Source organism: Bos indicus, chromosome 1 (assembly GCF_029378745.1).
Source record: "Bos indicus isolate NIAB-ARS_2022 breed Sahiwal x Tharparkar chromosome 1, NIAB-ARS_B.indTharparkar_mat_pri_1.0, whole genome shotgun sequence".
Lineage (NCBI taxonomy): Eukaryota > Metazoa > Chordata > Mammalia > Artiodactyla > Bovidae > Bos > Bos indicus.
The window spans coordinates 141,941,302-141,959,506 of NC_091760.1; the positions used below are offsets into that span (position 1 = coordinate 141,941,302).

The following is an 18,205-nucleotide window of genomic DNA, read 5'->3' on the forward strand; positions in this document are numbered from 1 at the left end:
AGTAGAGTTTATCTAAAAGTTTTCATCTCATATATATTTGTATGTGTGTGTTATTTTTGAAGTTTCTTCACTCGAGTTACTTTCCTTGTCGACAAATTTAGTTTACATTAAGCCTAGGCACAATCAAAGTATTACACAATGTTGATGACTCAAGACATAATTAGCTTAACAAAAAAAACATTAATGTTAGATAGTTAATATTCAATATTTCTCAGTTCATGTGAACCTGAAATTAAATAGAGCTCATTTATAAATTAACCTTATATTATCCTAAAACAAAGACACACACTGAGATACAGATAAATTTAGACAGACAGACGGACAGAGATCTCATAGTTTTCCTCTTGAAATTTAAAATGTCTCTTTGCCTCTTCTTTTTTTTTTTCTTGGTTTAAGTTCTACCAATTTGTTCATGGCTGGAGTCCCAGATAGAATGGGCTGTGTATCCCAAGGACAAGACAAGAGTTAACTTCAGGTTTTTTCCCAGGCCTGTTTTTGTTTCTTAGGCAGAATTGAAGCTCCAAAAAAGTATTTTAACAAGTCAACTTTTTCCTAATTGTACATGCAAGAAGAACCGGTTTTGCAATTTCAAAAAAGATTTTATTTTAACCAGTTTTCTCTGGAGTCTAAAGCATATCCTGGCCACTCAGTGTCAAAAATGTCATCTCTCTTTTTTGTAGTCATTGTTTCATAGCTAAAAAATAAATCAAAGCGTGTTCAAATGGGCTCTAATGACAGGGGTGGCCTGACTGATAAGATGTTCCAGCAGGGATTGTCTCTCTGGAGCGGTGAGGTCTTCTCTTAAAGTAAAGAAAGCCTGTCCTTTAACCTCTATTTTCTCCCAGGCTCTTCTGTAGTATCGCCTCACCTGTTCTATAGCCTGATCTTCCATAAGCACTTGATCTTGAGTTCTCCCCCAATTTCCACTGCCTATCAATTGATCTGAAGAGATGGGGATCTACCTGACTTGGTCATGAGCTTCCATTATCAAACGGGAACCCTCAGCTAGTCCCTGCACTATTCCCATGATGAAAGGAGAATTTACTCCATAATTCTGAACAACTTGCTTAGGTTCCTTTAATATTTTGAATCTGCTTGTGTATAGCCTCACACACCCCACTAGGATTATTAGGATCTGTCCCAGGAGCTATCCGTTCATGTATTGTCAATGGAAATGCCCTAGCCATAACCTCCAAATCACCCCTCCTGTCGAGCGCCAAAAAACCTTTCTGGAGGGGTGACAGAACTGCTGTCTATCCTAAAGAAGCAAAAGCTTGAGCTGCTCCAGCAGTTAAGACAAGAGGGGGAGGAAGAGGAGGCAGAGGAAATTCCTTTCTTAAACAAAGGCGAAAAGGAACTGCAGCTTGTTCTACCCCCTTGGGCTCTGTATATTCAAGTCCTCCCTCTGACGGGGTTTCACATTCATCCTCACTCCCTTCTGAGCTTTTGGGGGTCGGAAGAGGTTCCAAAGCAGATTTTCAGTGTCCAATTGACCTGATAGATGCAGGCAAGGGCACTCCCTTGCAAAGAAGTTTCTCTAATTCACTACCTACCTTCTCCCATGTTCCTAAATCTAAAGAAGGGAACCGCCAGCAATGTTTCTCAATGGTTGGTAAAAGCTCCAATAGCCGGCCCTCACTGATTTTTGTCCCCTCCTCCACCCCGGTGCCTCACCTCTTAAAAGCTGCCTTACAAGGCATATATACAGCGGGTCGGAGAAGGCAATGGCACCCCACTCTAGTACTCTTGCCTGGAAAATCCCATGGATGGAGGAGCCTGGTAGGCTGCAGTCCATGGGGTTGCTAAGAGTCGGACACGACTGAGCGACTTCACTTTCACTTTTCACTTTCACGCATTGGAGAAGGAAATGGCAACCCACTCCAGTGTTCTTGCCTGGAGAATCCCAGGGACAGGGGAGCCTGGTGGGCTGCCGTCTATGGGGTCACACAGAGTCGGACACGACTGAAGTGACTTAGCAGCTAGCAGCATACGGCGGGTATTGTTCCGAGCTTTTTGAATTTCCCATGCTTAACCCCGGTTTCAATGCCTGAGAGAGTGTTACTTACTGCAAAGGGGGATTTCCAGAGGCCTCACCCCGATTTTCCTCGGGACCCTGCTACAATTGTTTAACTTTAGCTTCCCTCTCAGCGATCCTTCACTTTCGAGCCCCACATTGGGCACCACTTGCTGCGGCCAGAGCAGCAGGTGGGGATCGAAAGTGGTTAACGCACAGTTTGGAAAAAGGAAACTAGAGACAGAATTAAAGTTTTTTTAATTAATTTATTCATTTTAATTGGAGGCTAATTACTTTACAATATTGTAGTGGTTTCTGCCGTACATTGACATGAATCAGCCATGGGTGTAGATGTGTTCCCCATCCTGAACCCCCCTCCCACCTCCCTCCCCATCCTATCCCTCCCTTCAGGGTCATCCCAGTGCACCAGCCCTGAGCACCCTGTCTCATGCATTGAACCTGGACTGGTGATCTGTTTCACATATGATAATTTACATGTTTCAATGCTATTATCTCAAATCATCCTACCCTCGCCTTCTCCCAGAGTCCAAAAGACTGTTCTATATATCTGTGTCTCTTTTGCTGTCTCGTGTATAGGGTCATTGTTACCATCTTTCTAAATTCCATATATATGTGTTAGTATACTGTATTGGTGTTTTAAAGATGGGACCAGGGGACTCATGACCTCTAGGATCAAGAGCCCTGCTGACCGATTCCACATTGCTTTTATTGAGCTCCTGGTATGCAGAAAGTATCTGGTTTTTAGATAACATAAGGTTCCCATGCCCCCAGTCACATCCCAGAGTTAATGCTCTTCTCTGTACTTTTATGTTACCTCCTAGTGCCAAGGGCATCACACAGCCGAGGGGCAGCAATCTTCGCAGGAACATCAGAAGAACCATCAGTGTGTGCACAAGCAGCGTTCTGAACTTGCGCTGACCCAGAGTTCCAAGGTCCACACCATGTTCCTCCTTAGCTCAGCAAGGCATGACGAGCCCAACTAATCAGCCCGATGTACTTTTTGTTTAGATTATACTTAGTTGCTATATCTGGCTTATATTCTTTACCTATGCTGTTCTTCTCATGGCTTACCCAGAGCGACAGGTAACTGACTATTAACCCTTGCATCCCCCTTCTCATATTTCACGGGGAGATTAGGACTTTGTGGAAGGTTCTGTGCTCGCCTCCACGACAGGACAAACACACAGTCTCCCTCCCCCTGAGGGGTAAGGCTTCCCACGTCTCTCTTCCTTGACCCACTCCTTCCTTTCCTCCCTGTCAGGCTGTCCCCCAGCAGGCCTACAAGCCCTGCACTTGCCCAGTTTCAAGACCCAAGAAAGCACCCAGAGTCAGCAACACAGACATCATTGGTTTAATGGATGGGGGGCTTACACATTGGAATCAGGGTCCTGGGGTGACACCCACACTCACTGTGCTGCCAAGGGAGCAGGTCCTGGTGGCAGGTTTTGCTCCCGGGGGAAGGGGGAGGTTATCAGTTACAGGGGACACTGAACCAGGTGGGCTCTTCGGTTACCAGGGAAGCCAGCAGAGAGGCAGGCCCCTCACTGCCCCTTTAATAAGAACTGTCACTAGGTGGGCCTGGGACAAGTGTCGTAGGAAGGAAGGTCAGGCAGGTGAGTGGATGGATGTGAGGCAAGCACTGGTGGAGCCAGGGAGGGACAGAGAGCAAGAGGACAGCCATCTTCAGTGGTCAGAACCTCTGGACTAGGAGTAGAGGTGACCTGCCATGGACCAGGCTGCCCTCACTTAATTAACTAATTAATTAAAAAAAATTTTTTATTGGGAAAAAATACAGTGTAGCCTTAGTTTCTGCTGTACGGCAAAGTGAATCAGCCACATATATACATATATCCCTTCCTTGAATTATACTGAGTAGAGTTCCCTGTGCTCTACAGTTGGTTCTTACTAATTATCTATCTCATACATGTGTTTGTGCTCAGTCCCTCAGTCCTGTCCGACTCTTTGCGACCCCATGGACTGTAGCATGCCAGGCTTCTCTGTCCATCACCAACTCCCAGAGATTGCTCAAACCCATGTCCATTGAGTTGGTGATGCCATCCAATCTCATCCTCTGTCATCCCCTTCTCCTCCTGCCTTCAGTCTTTCCCAGCATCAGGGTCTTTTCCAATGAGTCAGTTCTTCACATCAGGTGGCCAAAGGACTGGAGTTTCAGCTTCAGCGTCAGCCTTCCAGTGAATATTCAGGACTGATTTCCTTGAGGATTGACTGATTTGATCTCCTTGCAGTCCAAGGGACTCTCAAGAGTCTTTTCCAACACCACAGTTCAAAAGCATCAATACTTCAGCACTCAGCTTTCTTTATAGTCAAACTCTCACATCCATATGTGACTACTGGAAAAACTATAACTTTGACTAGACGGACCTTTATCAGCAAAGTAATGCCTCTGCTTTTTAATAAGCTGTCTAGATTGGTCATAGCTTTTCTTCCAAGGAGCAAATGTCTTTCAATTTCATGCCTGCAGTCACCATCTGCAATGATTTTTTATTTTCGAGCCCCCCAAAATAAAGTCTTTCACTGCTTCCATTGTTTCCCCATCTATTTGCCATGAAGTGATGGGACTGGCTATCATGATCTTTGATTTTTGAATGCTGAGTCTTAAGCCAGCTTTTTCACTCTCCTCTTTTACTTTCATCAAGAGGCTCTTTCGTTCTTCTTTGCTTTCTGCCATAAGGGTGGTGTCATCTGCATATCTGAGGTTATTGATATTTCTCCCAGAAATCTTGATTCCAGCTTGTGCTTCATCCAGCCCGGCATTTCACATGATGTACTCTGCGTGTAAGTTAAATAAGCAGGGTAACAATATATAGCTTTGAGGCACTCCTTTCCCAAATTGGAATCAGTCTGTTGTTCCATGTCCTGTTCTAACTGTTGCTTCCTGACCTGCATACAGATTTCTCAAGAGGCAGGAAAGATGGTCTGGTATTCCCATCTCTTTAAGAATTTTCCACAGTTTGTGGTGATCCATACAGTCGGAGAAGGCAATGGCACCCCACTCCAGTACTCTTGCCTGGAAAATCCCATGGACGGAGGAGCCTGGTAGGCTGCAGTCCATGGGGTCACTAAGAGTTGGACACGACTGAGCGACTTCACTTTCACTTTCATGCGTTGGAGAAGGAAATGGCAACCCACTCCAGTGTTCTTGCCTGGAGAATCCCAGGGACGGGGGAGCCTGGTGTGCTGCCATCTATGGGGTCGCACAGAGTCGGACATGACTGAAGCGACTTAGCAGCAGTAGCAGCATACAGTCAAAGGCTTTGGCATAGTCAATAAAACAGAAGTAGATGTTTTTCTGGAACTCTCTTGCTTTTTCAATGATCCAACAGATGTTGGCAATTTGATCTCTGGTTCCTCTGCCTTTTCTAAACCCATCTTGAACATCGGGAAGTTCACAGTTCACATACTGTTGAAGCCTGGCTTGGAGAATTTTGAGCATTACTTTGCTAGTGTGTGAGATGAGTGCAGTTGTGCGGTAGTTTGAACATTCTTTGGGATTGGAATGAAAACTGACCTTTTCCAGTCCTGTGGCCACTGCTGAGTTTTCCAAATTTGCTGGCACGTTGAGTGCAGCACTTTAACAGCATCATCTTTTAGGACCTGAAACAGCTCAGCTGGAATTCCATCACTTCCACTAGCTTTGTTCGTAGTGATGGTTCCTAAGGCCCACTTGACTTTACATTCTAGGATGTCTGGCTCCAGTTGTGTGAGCACACCATCATGGTTATCTGGGTCGTGAAGATCTTTTTTATACAGTTCTTCTGTGTATTCTTGCCACCTCTTCTTAATATCTTCTGCTTCTGTCAGGTCCATATGATTTCTGTCCTTTATTGAGCCCATCTTTGCACGAAATGTTCCCGTGGTATCTCTAATTTTCTTCAAGAGATCTCTAGTCTTTCCCATTCTATTGTTTTCTTCTATTTCTTTGCATCAATCACTGAAGGAGGCTTTCTTATCTTTCCTTGCTCTTCTTTGGAACTCTGCATTCAGGTGGGTATATTTTTCTCCTTTGCCTTCAGCTTCTTTTTTCTCAGCTATTTTATATATACATTATTAATGTGTATCTTATACACAGTAGTGTATATATGTCAATCCTAATCTCCTAATCCATCCTTTCCCCCACTTTCCTCCTTGCTCTCTCATTTTATTTATTTCTCCCTTTATTCCCACTTCCCTCTCTGACATCACCCAGCATCCCCCAGGCCTCTAATGCATCTCCTCCTTGCTCTCTCATTTTATTTATTTCTCCCTTTATCCCCACTTCCCTCTCCGACATCACCCAGTGTCCCCCAGGCCTCTGATGCATCTAATGACACCCTTCTGATGAACACCTACTTGCATGCCAGCTTGTCCTGTTTTGCAGGCGTGCATTTCGGTGCTTCAAGGACCTGGTTCTTGGTGTCGCTCAGCGCCATGCCTGAGGCCCTATCTGGCTGTGGGTGCCTCTCCTCTGAGGCTGCTCAGGCTGCATGGTGCCTGGGGCTTGAGTCTTCGCATTTTCCTCCTCTTTCTCTTGGGAGTGGGGGCCAGCTCCCCATTGCCTCCAGCTTGTCACCACACAGATGCTGTGTAGCAGACATCCCACAGGTCTCCTCGTGGACATGGCTGAAACTTTTCTTGGTATTTACATACCCAGGAGTGGAACCACACCGCACCTGTCAGTTCAGGTGACTCAGTCGAGCCTGACAGTTTTCCAGAACTGGCTCCTGTCTCCCGCCATCCTCAGCAACAGGCGCAGTTCCCAGCTTCCCAAGTTTCCCAGTGGGACAGGCACAAAGCAGCAAGTTGCCGCTGTGATGAGCATTTCTCAGGCTTCCAATGACCTTTGGAACGTCAAGCCCAATTTAGACAACTACAGTCATCCCCCTTATCTGTGGGAGATTGATTCCAGGACCTCTGCAGATGCCAAAGTGCACAGATGCTCAGGTGCCTTATATAAAATGGCACAATTTCTGCATGTTACCCACCCACATCCTCCTTTATACTTCATCTCTTTTTCTTTCAATTTTATTGCGATATAATTGATATACAGGCGGATTCTTTACCAGCTGAGCTACCAGGGATCCCATAATTGATATACAGCACTGGATATGTTTGGAGGCTTCTCTGGTGGTCAGTAGTAACAAATCCACCTGGCAATGCAAGAGACATGGGTTCAGTCCCTGGGTCAGGCAGATCCCCTGGAGGAGGGCATGGCAACCGACTCCAGTATCCTTGCCTGGATAATCCCATGGACAGAGGAGCCTAGCGGGCTACAGTCCATGGGGTCACAAACAGTCGGACACGACTGAGCGACTAAACAACCAAGTATAAGTTTAAGGTGTGCAGCATGATGACTAGACTTACATACATCATGCGATGGTTTGCACAAGTTAGTAAATATCCACCATCTCATATAAACACAAAGTTAAAGAAATAGAAAAAAAATTGTGATGAGAACTCTGAGCATTTGCTGTCTTAACAACCCTCCTACATACTTTAAATCATAACTAGGTTACATACAATGCCTAGTACAATGTAAATGATATGTCAATAGTTGTAAATACGATGTAAATGCTATGTAAAGCATTGCCTGCCAGACGCAAATTCAAGTTTTGCTTTTCGGGTCTTTCAGAAATTTTTAAAAATCTTTTCAGTTCCTGGTTGGTTGAGTCCAAGATGTGGAATCCACAGAGAGAGGAGGGAGGGCTGACCTTATTTTTCTTTCTGACAGGCAGGAGGAGGAACAAGGGCCAGTTGAGGGAGGAACCCCAACTCCCTGGTGCCCAAGCACGCTAGGCCGTCATGCAGCTGTGCTTCTCAGAGAACTGCCAGCTCCCGCTTTCCTTCCTGCTCTCAGCTGGCAGCCTGCTGCTCCTGCCTCGGGCACCTGTCATGCAGGGGCACGCAGAGGCCAGACCTGGGGCTCAAGGGCCTGTTGCTGCTAGAACCCAGAAAAGAAGGGTGAGGAGTGACTACCCGCTACTTCAGTGTCACAGCTTATTTCTAGGAGAAATAAACTTTATATATATATATATATATATATATATATATATATATAAAAAATATATATGTATGAAAGTGAAAGTGTTAGGCACTGTTTATGACCCCATGGACTATAGCCCACCAGGCTCCTCTGTCCAAGGGATTCTCCAGGTGAAAATTCTGGAGTGGGTTGCCATTTCCTTCTCCAAGGGATCTTCCCAACCCAGGGATCAAACTCAGGCCTCCCATACTACAGGCAGATTCTTTACCATCTGGGCCACCAAGGAAGCCCATAAATATGTATATATAATACATATTATATATAATATATAATGTATATATTATATATAAAACATTATATATAATACATAAACTATAACATTAATATATTAAAAAAGTATATTAATACTTTAATATATTGAATATACTATCATTGAATATACTATATATAGTATATATAATACATTTGATATATTTAACATGTATTTAATATATATAATATAATATACTTAATATACTATATATAATTTAATATACTATACTAATATAATATACTTTAATATAGTATTATACTTTAATAAAGTATAATAAAGTATATTAATATTACTATATATAAGGCTCCACTGGTAGAAGTATATATTAATAGATACATATATTAATATATACTATGTATTAATATGCATTAATATGTTATATAATATATTAATATATAATGTATATAATATATATTAATTATTATAATGTATATGTATACAGGCATACTGTAGTTCATGGGGTCACAAAGAGTCCAATATGGCTTAGCAACTGAACAGCAAATATGCATATATATATATGTGTGTGTGTACATACATATATATATATGTATATATGACTGAAGCACTTTGCCACACACCTCAAACTAACAACATTGTAAATCAACTATGAACTATTCTTCCATAAAAAGGAAACCACTCACTGCTATTTTCTCAACATAAAAATGTATTTGAATCTTACTGAAATCATATTAAATACATAAAACTGCATTTGATATGTTTGCAGGCACAGCCCTTAGCTGAATCATAAAAAGACAGGCTATTTTTTAAATCTTCCCAACATTTTTGCAAAACGGGCTCTCTTGCCTTATGGCCTTCTCCTTCCCTGTTACTCAGAAGTTGAATTCCTCACCTGAGTTTAACTTCTCTCTGCTTTCTGGGCTGTGTCATGGAATCACTTACGGAGCAGGCCTGCTCAGGAGATAGCTAGCACAGGGTTAATGGCTGGGAACATGGTTGGTTACACCCAGGACGTTGTTGATAACCATGGACCCTCAGAAGCAGCATGGGTGATGCTTTGCCCAGGTTCCGGAAGACAGGCTGCCTCTTTCACCCTGTGGGAATATTTGTCCCACTTATTTGTGATGTTACCAGGCCCTGTTTGCTTCTCTTTTTCCAGCTGGCTTAAAAATAGAGTAAAATACCATTTCCGGTTCCACGCCCTGCCTCCCATACTAATCTGCTCTCATTCTGTCTCCAAACTACCACTTCCACTGGGGGTCAGGAGGTACAGTGTCCCCATGACCTTGGGATATTTTAAGCAACACTGGGGCTGGGCCATATTAGACCTTCCATCTTGCTGGTCACACCACAGCTGTCTGCACGTCCAGAACTCGGTGAGGACAAGAGGGTTATGTAGCCAGGGCACCTACCAGCATGGTGATGATGGCAGAGGGCCTGGAAATGTTGCCTTTCTCCAAGAGCAGGGGGAAGAGGAATCTCAAAGAAGTCCTGCCAAGAAGAGCAGGGTCCACTGAGCAAGTCTGTGTCCTTGGGAAGAGAAATACAGGTGGCAGGCAGGATGAGTGTGGATCCCACTTTAGGAGTGTTCTCTCTAGACAGTACAGAGCCTCCTTGGCTTACCTTTTTTGAGGGCTGTGCTGGGTCTTCATTGCTGCTCGTGAGCTTTCTCCAGTTGCAGCAAGTGGGGGCCTCTTATTGCAGTGACTGCTCTCCTTGTGGAGCACAGGCTCTAGACATGCAAGCTTCAGTAACTGTGGCTTGTGGGTTCAGTAGTTGTGGCTACAGGCTTAGTTACTCCGTGAATGTAGGATCTTCCTGGACGAGGGATCAAATCCGAGTCCCCTACATTGGCAGGCTGATTCTTAACCACTGGACCACCAGGGAAGTCCCGCTTCCTTGACTTTACAATAGAGTTGCATCCCAATAAACCTATCATAAGTTGAAAATATCACAGGTCAAAAATGTATTTAATACACCTGAACATCCTAGCTTAGCCAAGTTTACCTTAACTGGGCACAGAACATGTACATTAGCCTACAGGTGGGCAAATTCATCTATCACAAAGTCTGTTTATAATTGTGTTGATTATCTCCTGTAATTTGCTAAAAACAAAAAAAAACAGAATGGCTGTCCACATACCGGTTATTCACCCTTGTGATCATGCGGTTGACTGGGAGGAGCTGTGACTGCCACTGTCCAGCATTACAAAGGCACTGGACCCCACAGCACTAGGTGGGAAAGGATCGTTGTTGTTCAGTCACTGAGTCGTGTCCACTTTCTGCGATCCCATGGACTGCAGCATGCCAGGTTCCTGTGTCCTTTACTATCTCCCAGAGTTTGCTCAAATTCATGTCCATTGAGTTGGCAGTGCTATCTAACCATCTCATCCTCTATCGTCCCCTTCTCCTCCTGCCTTCAATCTTTCCCAGCATCAGGGTCTTTTCCAGTGAGTCAGCTCTTCACATCATGTGGCCAAAGTACTGGAGCTTCAGCAATAGTCCTTCCAATGAATATTCGGATTCTCTGCCACTGAGCCACCAGGGAAGCCCTGGGAAAGGATAGAAATTCACAATTCAAAGTATAGTTTTCTCTGAATTCATATTTCTTTCACACCATCATAAAGATGAACCATCATAAGTTCATCATAAAGATGAATCATCATAAGGAACCAACTGTACACACTCAGGATATCAGCAGAGTCTGGAAACAGACTTTAGGCAGCGTGTTAGTTACATTTTTAAATATTATGCTCAGTGTGTTTTTAGGTAAACTACCCCTGAATTCAAAGTAATGAGCATTATCATTAATTTTTTAAAAAACTAAAATAAATACACTTTCATGTTCAAAACTGAGAAACATTGAGAAGATACTGTATTTATAGCACTTTCGCATGTTAATAGTTGGACAACTTGCTTTAAATTTAGGTAACTGGAGATTAAGAAAAAATGTATTTAGTATATTATAATATATGAAAATGTAAGTGAGGTAACGTATATGTTCATATATGTTATAGATAAACTGTTTATATATTGTTAATCCATGTTTTCCAACTTTGCATATGTCCTCTGCAGGCATAGAAAAGTCCAGAAGAAAATATACCAAAAGAGAAAACAGTGATGATTACTTAGAATAATACATAAGACTTTTTCCCTTCTTTTTGCCTTTCTATTACTTTCAATTTTTTTCTTCAGAAATTAGATTAAAAAAGATAAAATCCCAAGGTCCTTTGTTATTACTAAAAGCAAACCAGAGCTGCTGTAGCGCATGTACAAAAAGCCCTGACTCCAGGTTGCTCATCCCCTTTGTAGTGGGGGAGCAGGTTCAGTGGCTCTGAGTTTTCTGCCAAAGTAAGTAAAGGTTTCTGCCTCACCAAAGGGCCAGATGTCCATTCACTTGTTACCGAACCAAACCTTGATATGCTCACCTTCTTGCAGTAAAGCCAGTCTGCTGACACTGGGTTGTACTGCAGGAAAGTACAGCATTTATTCCAGGTGCAAAGCAAGGAGTCCAGGCAGCTAGTGCTCAAAAGACTAGACCTTCCTGATGGGTTTCAGGGAAGCATTTTTAAAGGCAACCTGAGGGAAAGAGCCTTAGAGTACATGATCAACTTGTGCACAGTTCTCTGATTGGCTGATAGAGAGGTGACAGGACAGGGTACCAGGGGTTAACGTAATCACTCCTGAGGCTCCAGTAGGTCTGGAATATACATGCTAATAGTGGTCATCGGGTGGCTTCCCAGTGGCACTAGTGGTAAAGAACCTGCTTGCCAGTGCAGAAGATGTAAGAGATGTGGGTTCAGTTCCTGGGTAGGGAAGATCCCCTGGAGGAGGGCATGGCAGCCCACTCCAGTATTCTTGCCTGGAGAATCCCATGGACAGAGAAGCCTGGTGGGATGCAGTCCATAGGGTCACAAAGAGTCAGACACGACTGAAGCAACTTAAAACACACACAGTAGTCATTGGGTAGTTAACCTCTTCCTTTTGGTGCTGGTTTTAGAACCTGGAAAACAACTCAGTGATGTGCATGAGATACTGTTAGCCCTGCTGTGGACTTCAGGGAGGAACTAAAGATTCTGTCACTGCCATATGGCTGATTTACTGTTTGAATTGTTACCAGTTCTCCTGGCCCAACTGCTACTTTTGTCACTATACAATCACATACCTTCAGTCATTAATCCTTGAGTCAGGCTTTTGTGACTCTGGGGAGTCCTGGGAGACTAAGCTCTTCTACAGACGAGAGGCAGGCAGAGGACTGTGGGGCCAGGGGGAGAGTGGGGATCTGGCCCAGGAAGACCCCATAGGGTCCTGCTCCGTTACGTATTTGTTCAACATGTTGATGGAGCAGCTGCTTGTGCTGCACACCCACTAGGTGCTGGGGGTGCTGTGAAAATAAACAGATGACATCCTGTCCTCATGCAGAAGCTTTTAAAGAGGGAACTATGGGGTGTTAAACAGTGATGAGCGCTAAGCAAAAGAAAATAAAACAGGGCAAGCTGGACGGTGCGAGGTGGGTTGAAGCTTTGGTTAGTGATGGGGGTAGTGCCAGTGAGGGGAAGAAAGGTGTGAAGAGCTAAGTGCGATGTTGGGGTGCACTCCCCCCAAGAACTCTGTGGCCTCCTGGGCACCAGGACTGGGCATGGACCAGCATCCGCATGATCCCCAAGCAGCTCAGCCCTGGTCCAGCTCAGCCCCATGGCGCTTGGCCATCACAACACTCACGGGTAGTCCTGACTCCCACAGCAGGGCCTCCCAGCCACCCTGCCGGCCGAGCTTTCATCCAGGTAGATGAAACAGAAGAGCACTGCAGGGATCCATAAGGCAGCATGTCCCCACTCAAACTGGAGGAGTGGGAGCACTTTCTGATTTTCATTTTTTTCTGGAGACTCAGGATTACAATTTAAGCCCAGCACAAGACTCTGGGTTCTGTGGGTGATGACAGATAGCTGCACCTGTGAAAGGAGGGAGACACAAGTGATGGCAACGAGGCACCCAGTAGTGGGAGATGCAGGTAGTGCCCAGGGCTGGCTGACCCCATCCTCCCCAACTGCTGCCCTCTATTGCTGGGCAAGACATCTCTGGGGCCTGCCACCACTGACATAGCAGCCCAGGCAGAAAACCTCAGTGTCTCCAGCTTAAGGGAAAGGAGAGAGGTCAGCCAGGGCCAGAGTGGTGTTATGGAGGCAATCTGAACGTGGGTTGGAAAAGAGTTTCCAGACACAGAGCATCTCAGAAGGGAGTGAGTTTATAGAGACCAAAGAGCAGAGATAATGTGGGTGCTGCGAGCTAGCAGGCTAATACCTCCAGACAGACCAGGAGAGCTGACCCCTTTCGTGGATTAGTAGCCAATTTTTATAGCCTCAAAACAAAGAAAATTTGTGCTGGAAGGGTGGCATTAGTTGATTGGTTAGGGTGAGCACTGGAAAGGGCATTTTTGCCTAATATGGAGTCAGGAAGCCTGTTCATGAAGATTAAGGGGTGGCTTTTGGCAACGATGAGGTGACCTTGTTTCTGGGCTCTCCTTCTGGCCTTGGTACAAGGTCTTGCACCTGTGGCCTAGGGGCAGGAGTAACAGTAGTCAGGAGTGTGTGTGTGTGTGTGTGTGTGTGTGTGTGTGTGTTTTAGGTATGTAAATTCAGAAGCTGGACAGATGTTCCACAGGCTACTGGTTGGTTCACCATAATACTTAACGATTAAGAGTGATTCCCAACTCCTTTTAAATGGTTCCACCTACTCAGCATCCCCTCCTTTTGCATATTTGGTATTTGAAGACAAAAGCAGGTTCAGTTAGCTTCACATCTTCCCAGTTTTCCTCTACCACTACTGGTATGGGAGGCCATTCCCTCCTCTGGGGGATCTTCCCAACCCAGGAATTAAACCGAGGTCTTCGGTGTTGTAGGTGGATTCTTCACCATCTGAGCCACCTGAGAAGCCCTCTACCACTCCTGGGATTTGCCAGTACGAAGTCCTGGGACAGACAAACTGCCATTCATAGCCAAGCAGTGGTTTCTCCTGATCAGTACTGTGTGGTGCTAACTGTTACATTCTTGTTTGTTGCAGCCCCAACCCCAAAAAGGCAAAAATGTGACCACTGGTCCCCGTGTCCTGAAGACACCTACGCTTACCGGTTGCTCAGCGGGGGTGGCAGGGACAAATACGCCAAGATCTGCTTTGAGGATGAGATGTAAGTATCAGTGCAAGAAAAGAAAGCCTAGCTCCCCCGCGTGGTTGTTTGCCTTCTCTGAGGCTGAAAAGTGAAAATGAAAGTCGCTCAGTTGTGTCTGACTCTTCCTGACCCTATGGACTCCTCTGTCCATGGGATTCTCTAGGGACGAATACTGGAGTGAGTTGCCATTTCCTTCTCCAGGGGATCTTCTCAACCCAGGGATCGAACCCAGGTCTCCCGCTTTGCAGGCAGAATCTGAAACTGACTAGGCAACAAGTCTGTCCCAGGAGAGAAAGGCATGTCTTGGACTTCAGCCAGAGGCTAGGGGCATCCGAGGGGAGCTGAGAAAGCCTGCTGTGCCCATGGTGGGGTGGGGACACATGGATTGTCTCTCGTGGTTTTATGTGTCACATGTTGAGCTTCCATCTGACAGCAGTCAGCACAAAACTCAGGGCTTTCCAGGCGGCACTAGTGGTAAAGAACCCATCTGTTAATGCAGAAGATGTAAGAGACGTGGGAGTTCAGTGCCTAGGTCAGGAAGATCCCCTGGAGAAGGAAATGGCAACCCACTCCAGTATTCTTGCCTGGAGAATCCCATGGACAGAGGAGCCTGGCAGGCTGCAGTCCATAGCATCAGAGTCAGACATAACTGAAGCGAGTAAGCACGCTTGCACACACACAGCACAAACTTCAGGATATATTTTGCACTCTAGCTGTTCAAAATCAGGGAAACACCAAAACTCAGGACATAGCTGTCCTTGCATTTGGGTTTTGAGTCTCACCCTCCTGAATAGTCAGTGTCATCTCTCCCTGCAGCCCACACCCCTTGCTCAACTCAGTCCAGGTTCCCTGCAACTGCCTTACCCTTAATAGCCCACTAATCCCTGGCACTTGGAACACTCCTAGCCCAGCGTGTTCCATGACTAGAGCTGCATAACAGAGTACACAGACAGTGCAGCTTAGGCAACAGACATTCATTCTCTCACACTCTGGAAGCCAAACGCCAAGATCAAGGTGTGGGCAGGGCTGGTTCCTTCTGGGGCTGCTAGGGAATGTCTGTCTCAGGCTCTCCCCTTGACTTGCAGATGCCATTTTCACCCTGGGTCTTCACATCACCTTCCCTCCTTGTGTCTTGGTCCCAGATTCCCCTCTTTGAAAGGACACCGTTCATATTGGATTGTTGTTGTTGCTCAGTTGCTAAGTCATGTTCAATTTGTTGTGACCCCATGGACTGCAGCACACCAGGATCCCTGTTCTTCACTATCTCCTGGAGTTTGCTCAAACTCCTGTTCATTAAGTCGGTGATGCCATCCAACTATCTCATCCTCTGCCACCCCCTTCTCCTGCCTTCAATCTTTCCAGGCATCAGGGTCTTCTCCAATGAGTTGATTCTTTGCATGATGTGGCTAAAGTATTAGAGCTTCAGTTTCAGCATCAGTTCTTCCAAAGAATATTCAGGGTTGATTTCCTTTAGGATTGCCTGGTTTGATTTCCTTGCTGTCCAGGGGACTCTCAAGCGTCTTCTCCCACACTACAATTTGAAAGCATTAATTCTTCGATGCTCCTCCTTCCTTATGGTCCAAATCTCACATCCATACATGATGATTGCTGGAAAAACTATAGCTTGGACTAGACAGACCTTTGTCAGCAAAATGATGTCTCTACTTTTTAATACACTGTCTAGGTTTGTCATAACTTTTCTTCCAAGGGTCAAGTGTCTTTTAATTTCATGGCTGCAGTCACCGTCCACAGTGATTTTGGAGCTCAAGAAAATAAAATATGTCACTGTTTCCACATTGTCCCCTTATATTTGCCATGAAGTTATAGGACCAGATTCCATGATCTTAGTTTTTTGAATGTTGAGTTTTAAGCCAGCTTTTTCACTCTCCTCTTTCACCCTCATCAAGAGGCTGTTTCATATTGGATTAGGGTCACTCTAAAGAACTTGTTTTAAATGAGTCATCTCCTCAAAGGTCCTGTGTCCAAATGAGGTCACATTCTGAGGTTCTTAGGATTAGTATAACATTTGAACTTTGAGGGAACACAGGGTAACCCACAACACCCAAATTAAGGATGGTTTGGGTGATTAAGTGATTACTGCAGATAAAAGAAACTGAGTGCTCCTAACCCTGAGTAGGAGGTCATTTGGAATCATCCCACCAATTCCCCCAAAGCCAGGCCAACCCTCCCTTCTTTGTTAGTTACTTGTTGCCTAGAGCACTTGGCTCATTCGCATTTTCCTCCCTCCATCTCAGTCACTTGTCTCTGCACACACCTCATCCACCAGGGAGTGGGCAGCATGCTCAGAGAGGGGGTCAGATTCAGTTCCACATGCCTTACTTGGTCCTGGCATATCCTTTGTTCAGTATTTATGAGTTGGGTAGAAATAGCCCCTCTATGGGTCCATCCCTTCTCCAAGCCCCATTCACTCTGCCAGACAGTTTATTGACAAACGTTCATCCACCAATGAACCCCCTGAGGCACTCAGTGGAGGGACCCTGACATGGAACATGTGGCTCCTGCCCAAGAAGCTGACATCACAGTTCAGGGTTCGCCACCTCAACCCCATGGCCACAAGGGCCTGCTGGTTCTGTGTGGTGGGGGCCTCACTGGGCATTGCAGGCTTGGCAATTCCCCAGGCCTCCACCCACTGGATGCCATAGAGCCTTCCCCCCTCCCTCTGGCTATGACAACAGCACTCATCCCAGATATTGTCACATGTCCCCAGGGTGGCATAATCCTACTCCCCACCCCATTAAGAACCACTGGTATGGAGAGAACAAGTTGGCAGAGGAGTAGGTGGACGTGGAGTACATCTCTCTCCACAGATACATCAGGAATACACCTTCAGACACAGAAGTGCATGTGGAACACCAGCTGAGAGCCAACAGGAGTACCTGACCAGTGGAAAAGAATATATAAAACCATGCAAAACTCAGTAGCATGAAGGAACTACGGGGAAAAACTGGAGTGTTAGTAGGACTGGACCTCGGCGGGTGGGGGACTGAAGCAGGGGTCCAATCCCCACATCGGGTTAGTTGTCTGAGGCAGAGGAGAGACATTTAGGGCTGAGAGTGAAAAAGCTGATCTGTGGCAGCCTAAATGAAATGAGAATCAGACAGTCCTTGCCACAGCCATACATACCCCGGACAGGGACACAGGTCCTCTGGAAGACACAGCGGCTAGGAGCTGAAGTTTAGGGATTGTGGAGCAATCCCAGGGGGAGGGCTGCTGATGACTATGGAGAGGTGGATTGAGGGGATGTGAGGTAAGAGATTGTGGAGAAAAGATTCCTTTTCCACTGCTCCACTGGGCAGCCATAGGAGCAAGGCGAAACTGCTGAGTCACATGTAGTGGGTGGGGCCATCACCATAGGCTCTCTCTCCCCACATGCCAGCACTGGCAGCTGAACAATAGAGAGGCTGGCCTGTCAAACGCCTGATGCACTGAACTACAGAGCAGGACCCCACTCGGGGTGCTCCTTTAAGTGCCTGATGCGCTGATTTACAGAGTAGGACCCCAGTCAGAGGGGCCCCCTCTGTGTGCCTGATGCACCAAACAACAGAGAAGGACCTCAGGGAAGGGAGCCCTCTAAGTGTCTGAATGGGCAGAGTTATGGAGAAACACTGGCCAAAGAGGCCTTCTGATCGCCAGCTACAAGAGGCTCGAAAAAAGACTCTGATAGAGCCATAACTCCTGCGGTGGAGGCAGTCTGTGTCCCTGCACACTTGGTGCCGCCAGGGTCGCCTCAAGC

The 18,205-nt window shown here is 45.7% G+C and overlaps 1 protein-coding gene across 1 annotated transcript in view; it reads left to right on the forward strand.

The window, feature by feature from the left end:
- FAM3B (FAM3 metabolism regulating signaling molecule B) overlaps nucleotides 1-18,205 on the forward strand; it is a 66,077-nt gene that overhangs the window by 13,544 nt on the left and 34,328 nt on the right. Inside the window, exon 3 of the mRNA XM_019962909.2 lies at nucleotides 14,346-14,469. Coding sequence (XP_019818468.2) covers nucleotides 14,346-14,469 — 124 coding nt within the window. The remainder of the gene's footprint in view (nucleotides 1-14,345; nucleotides 14,470-18,205) is intronic.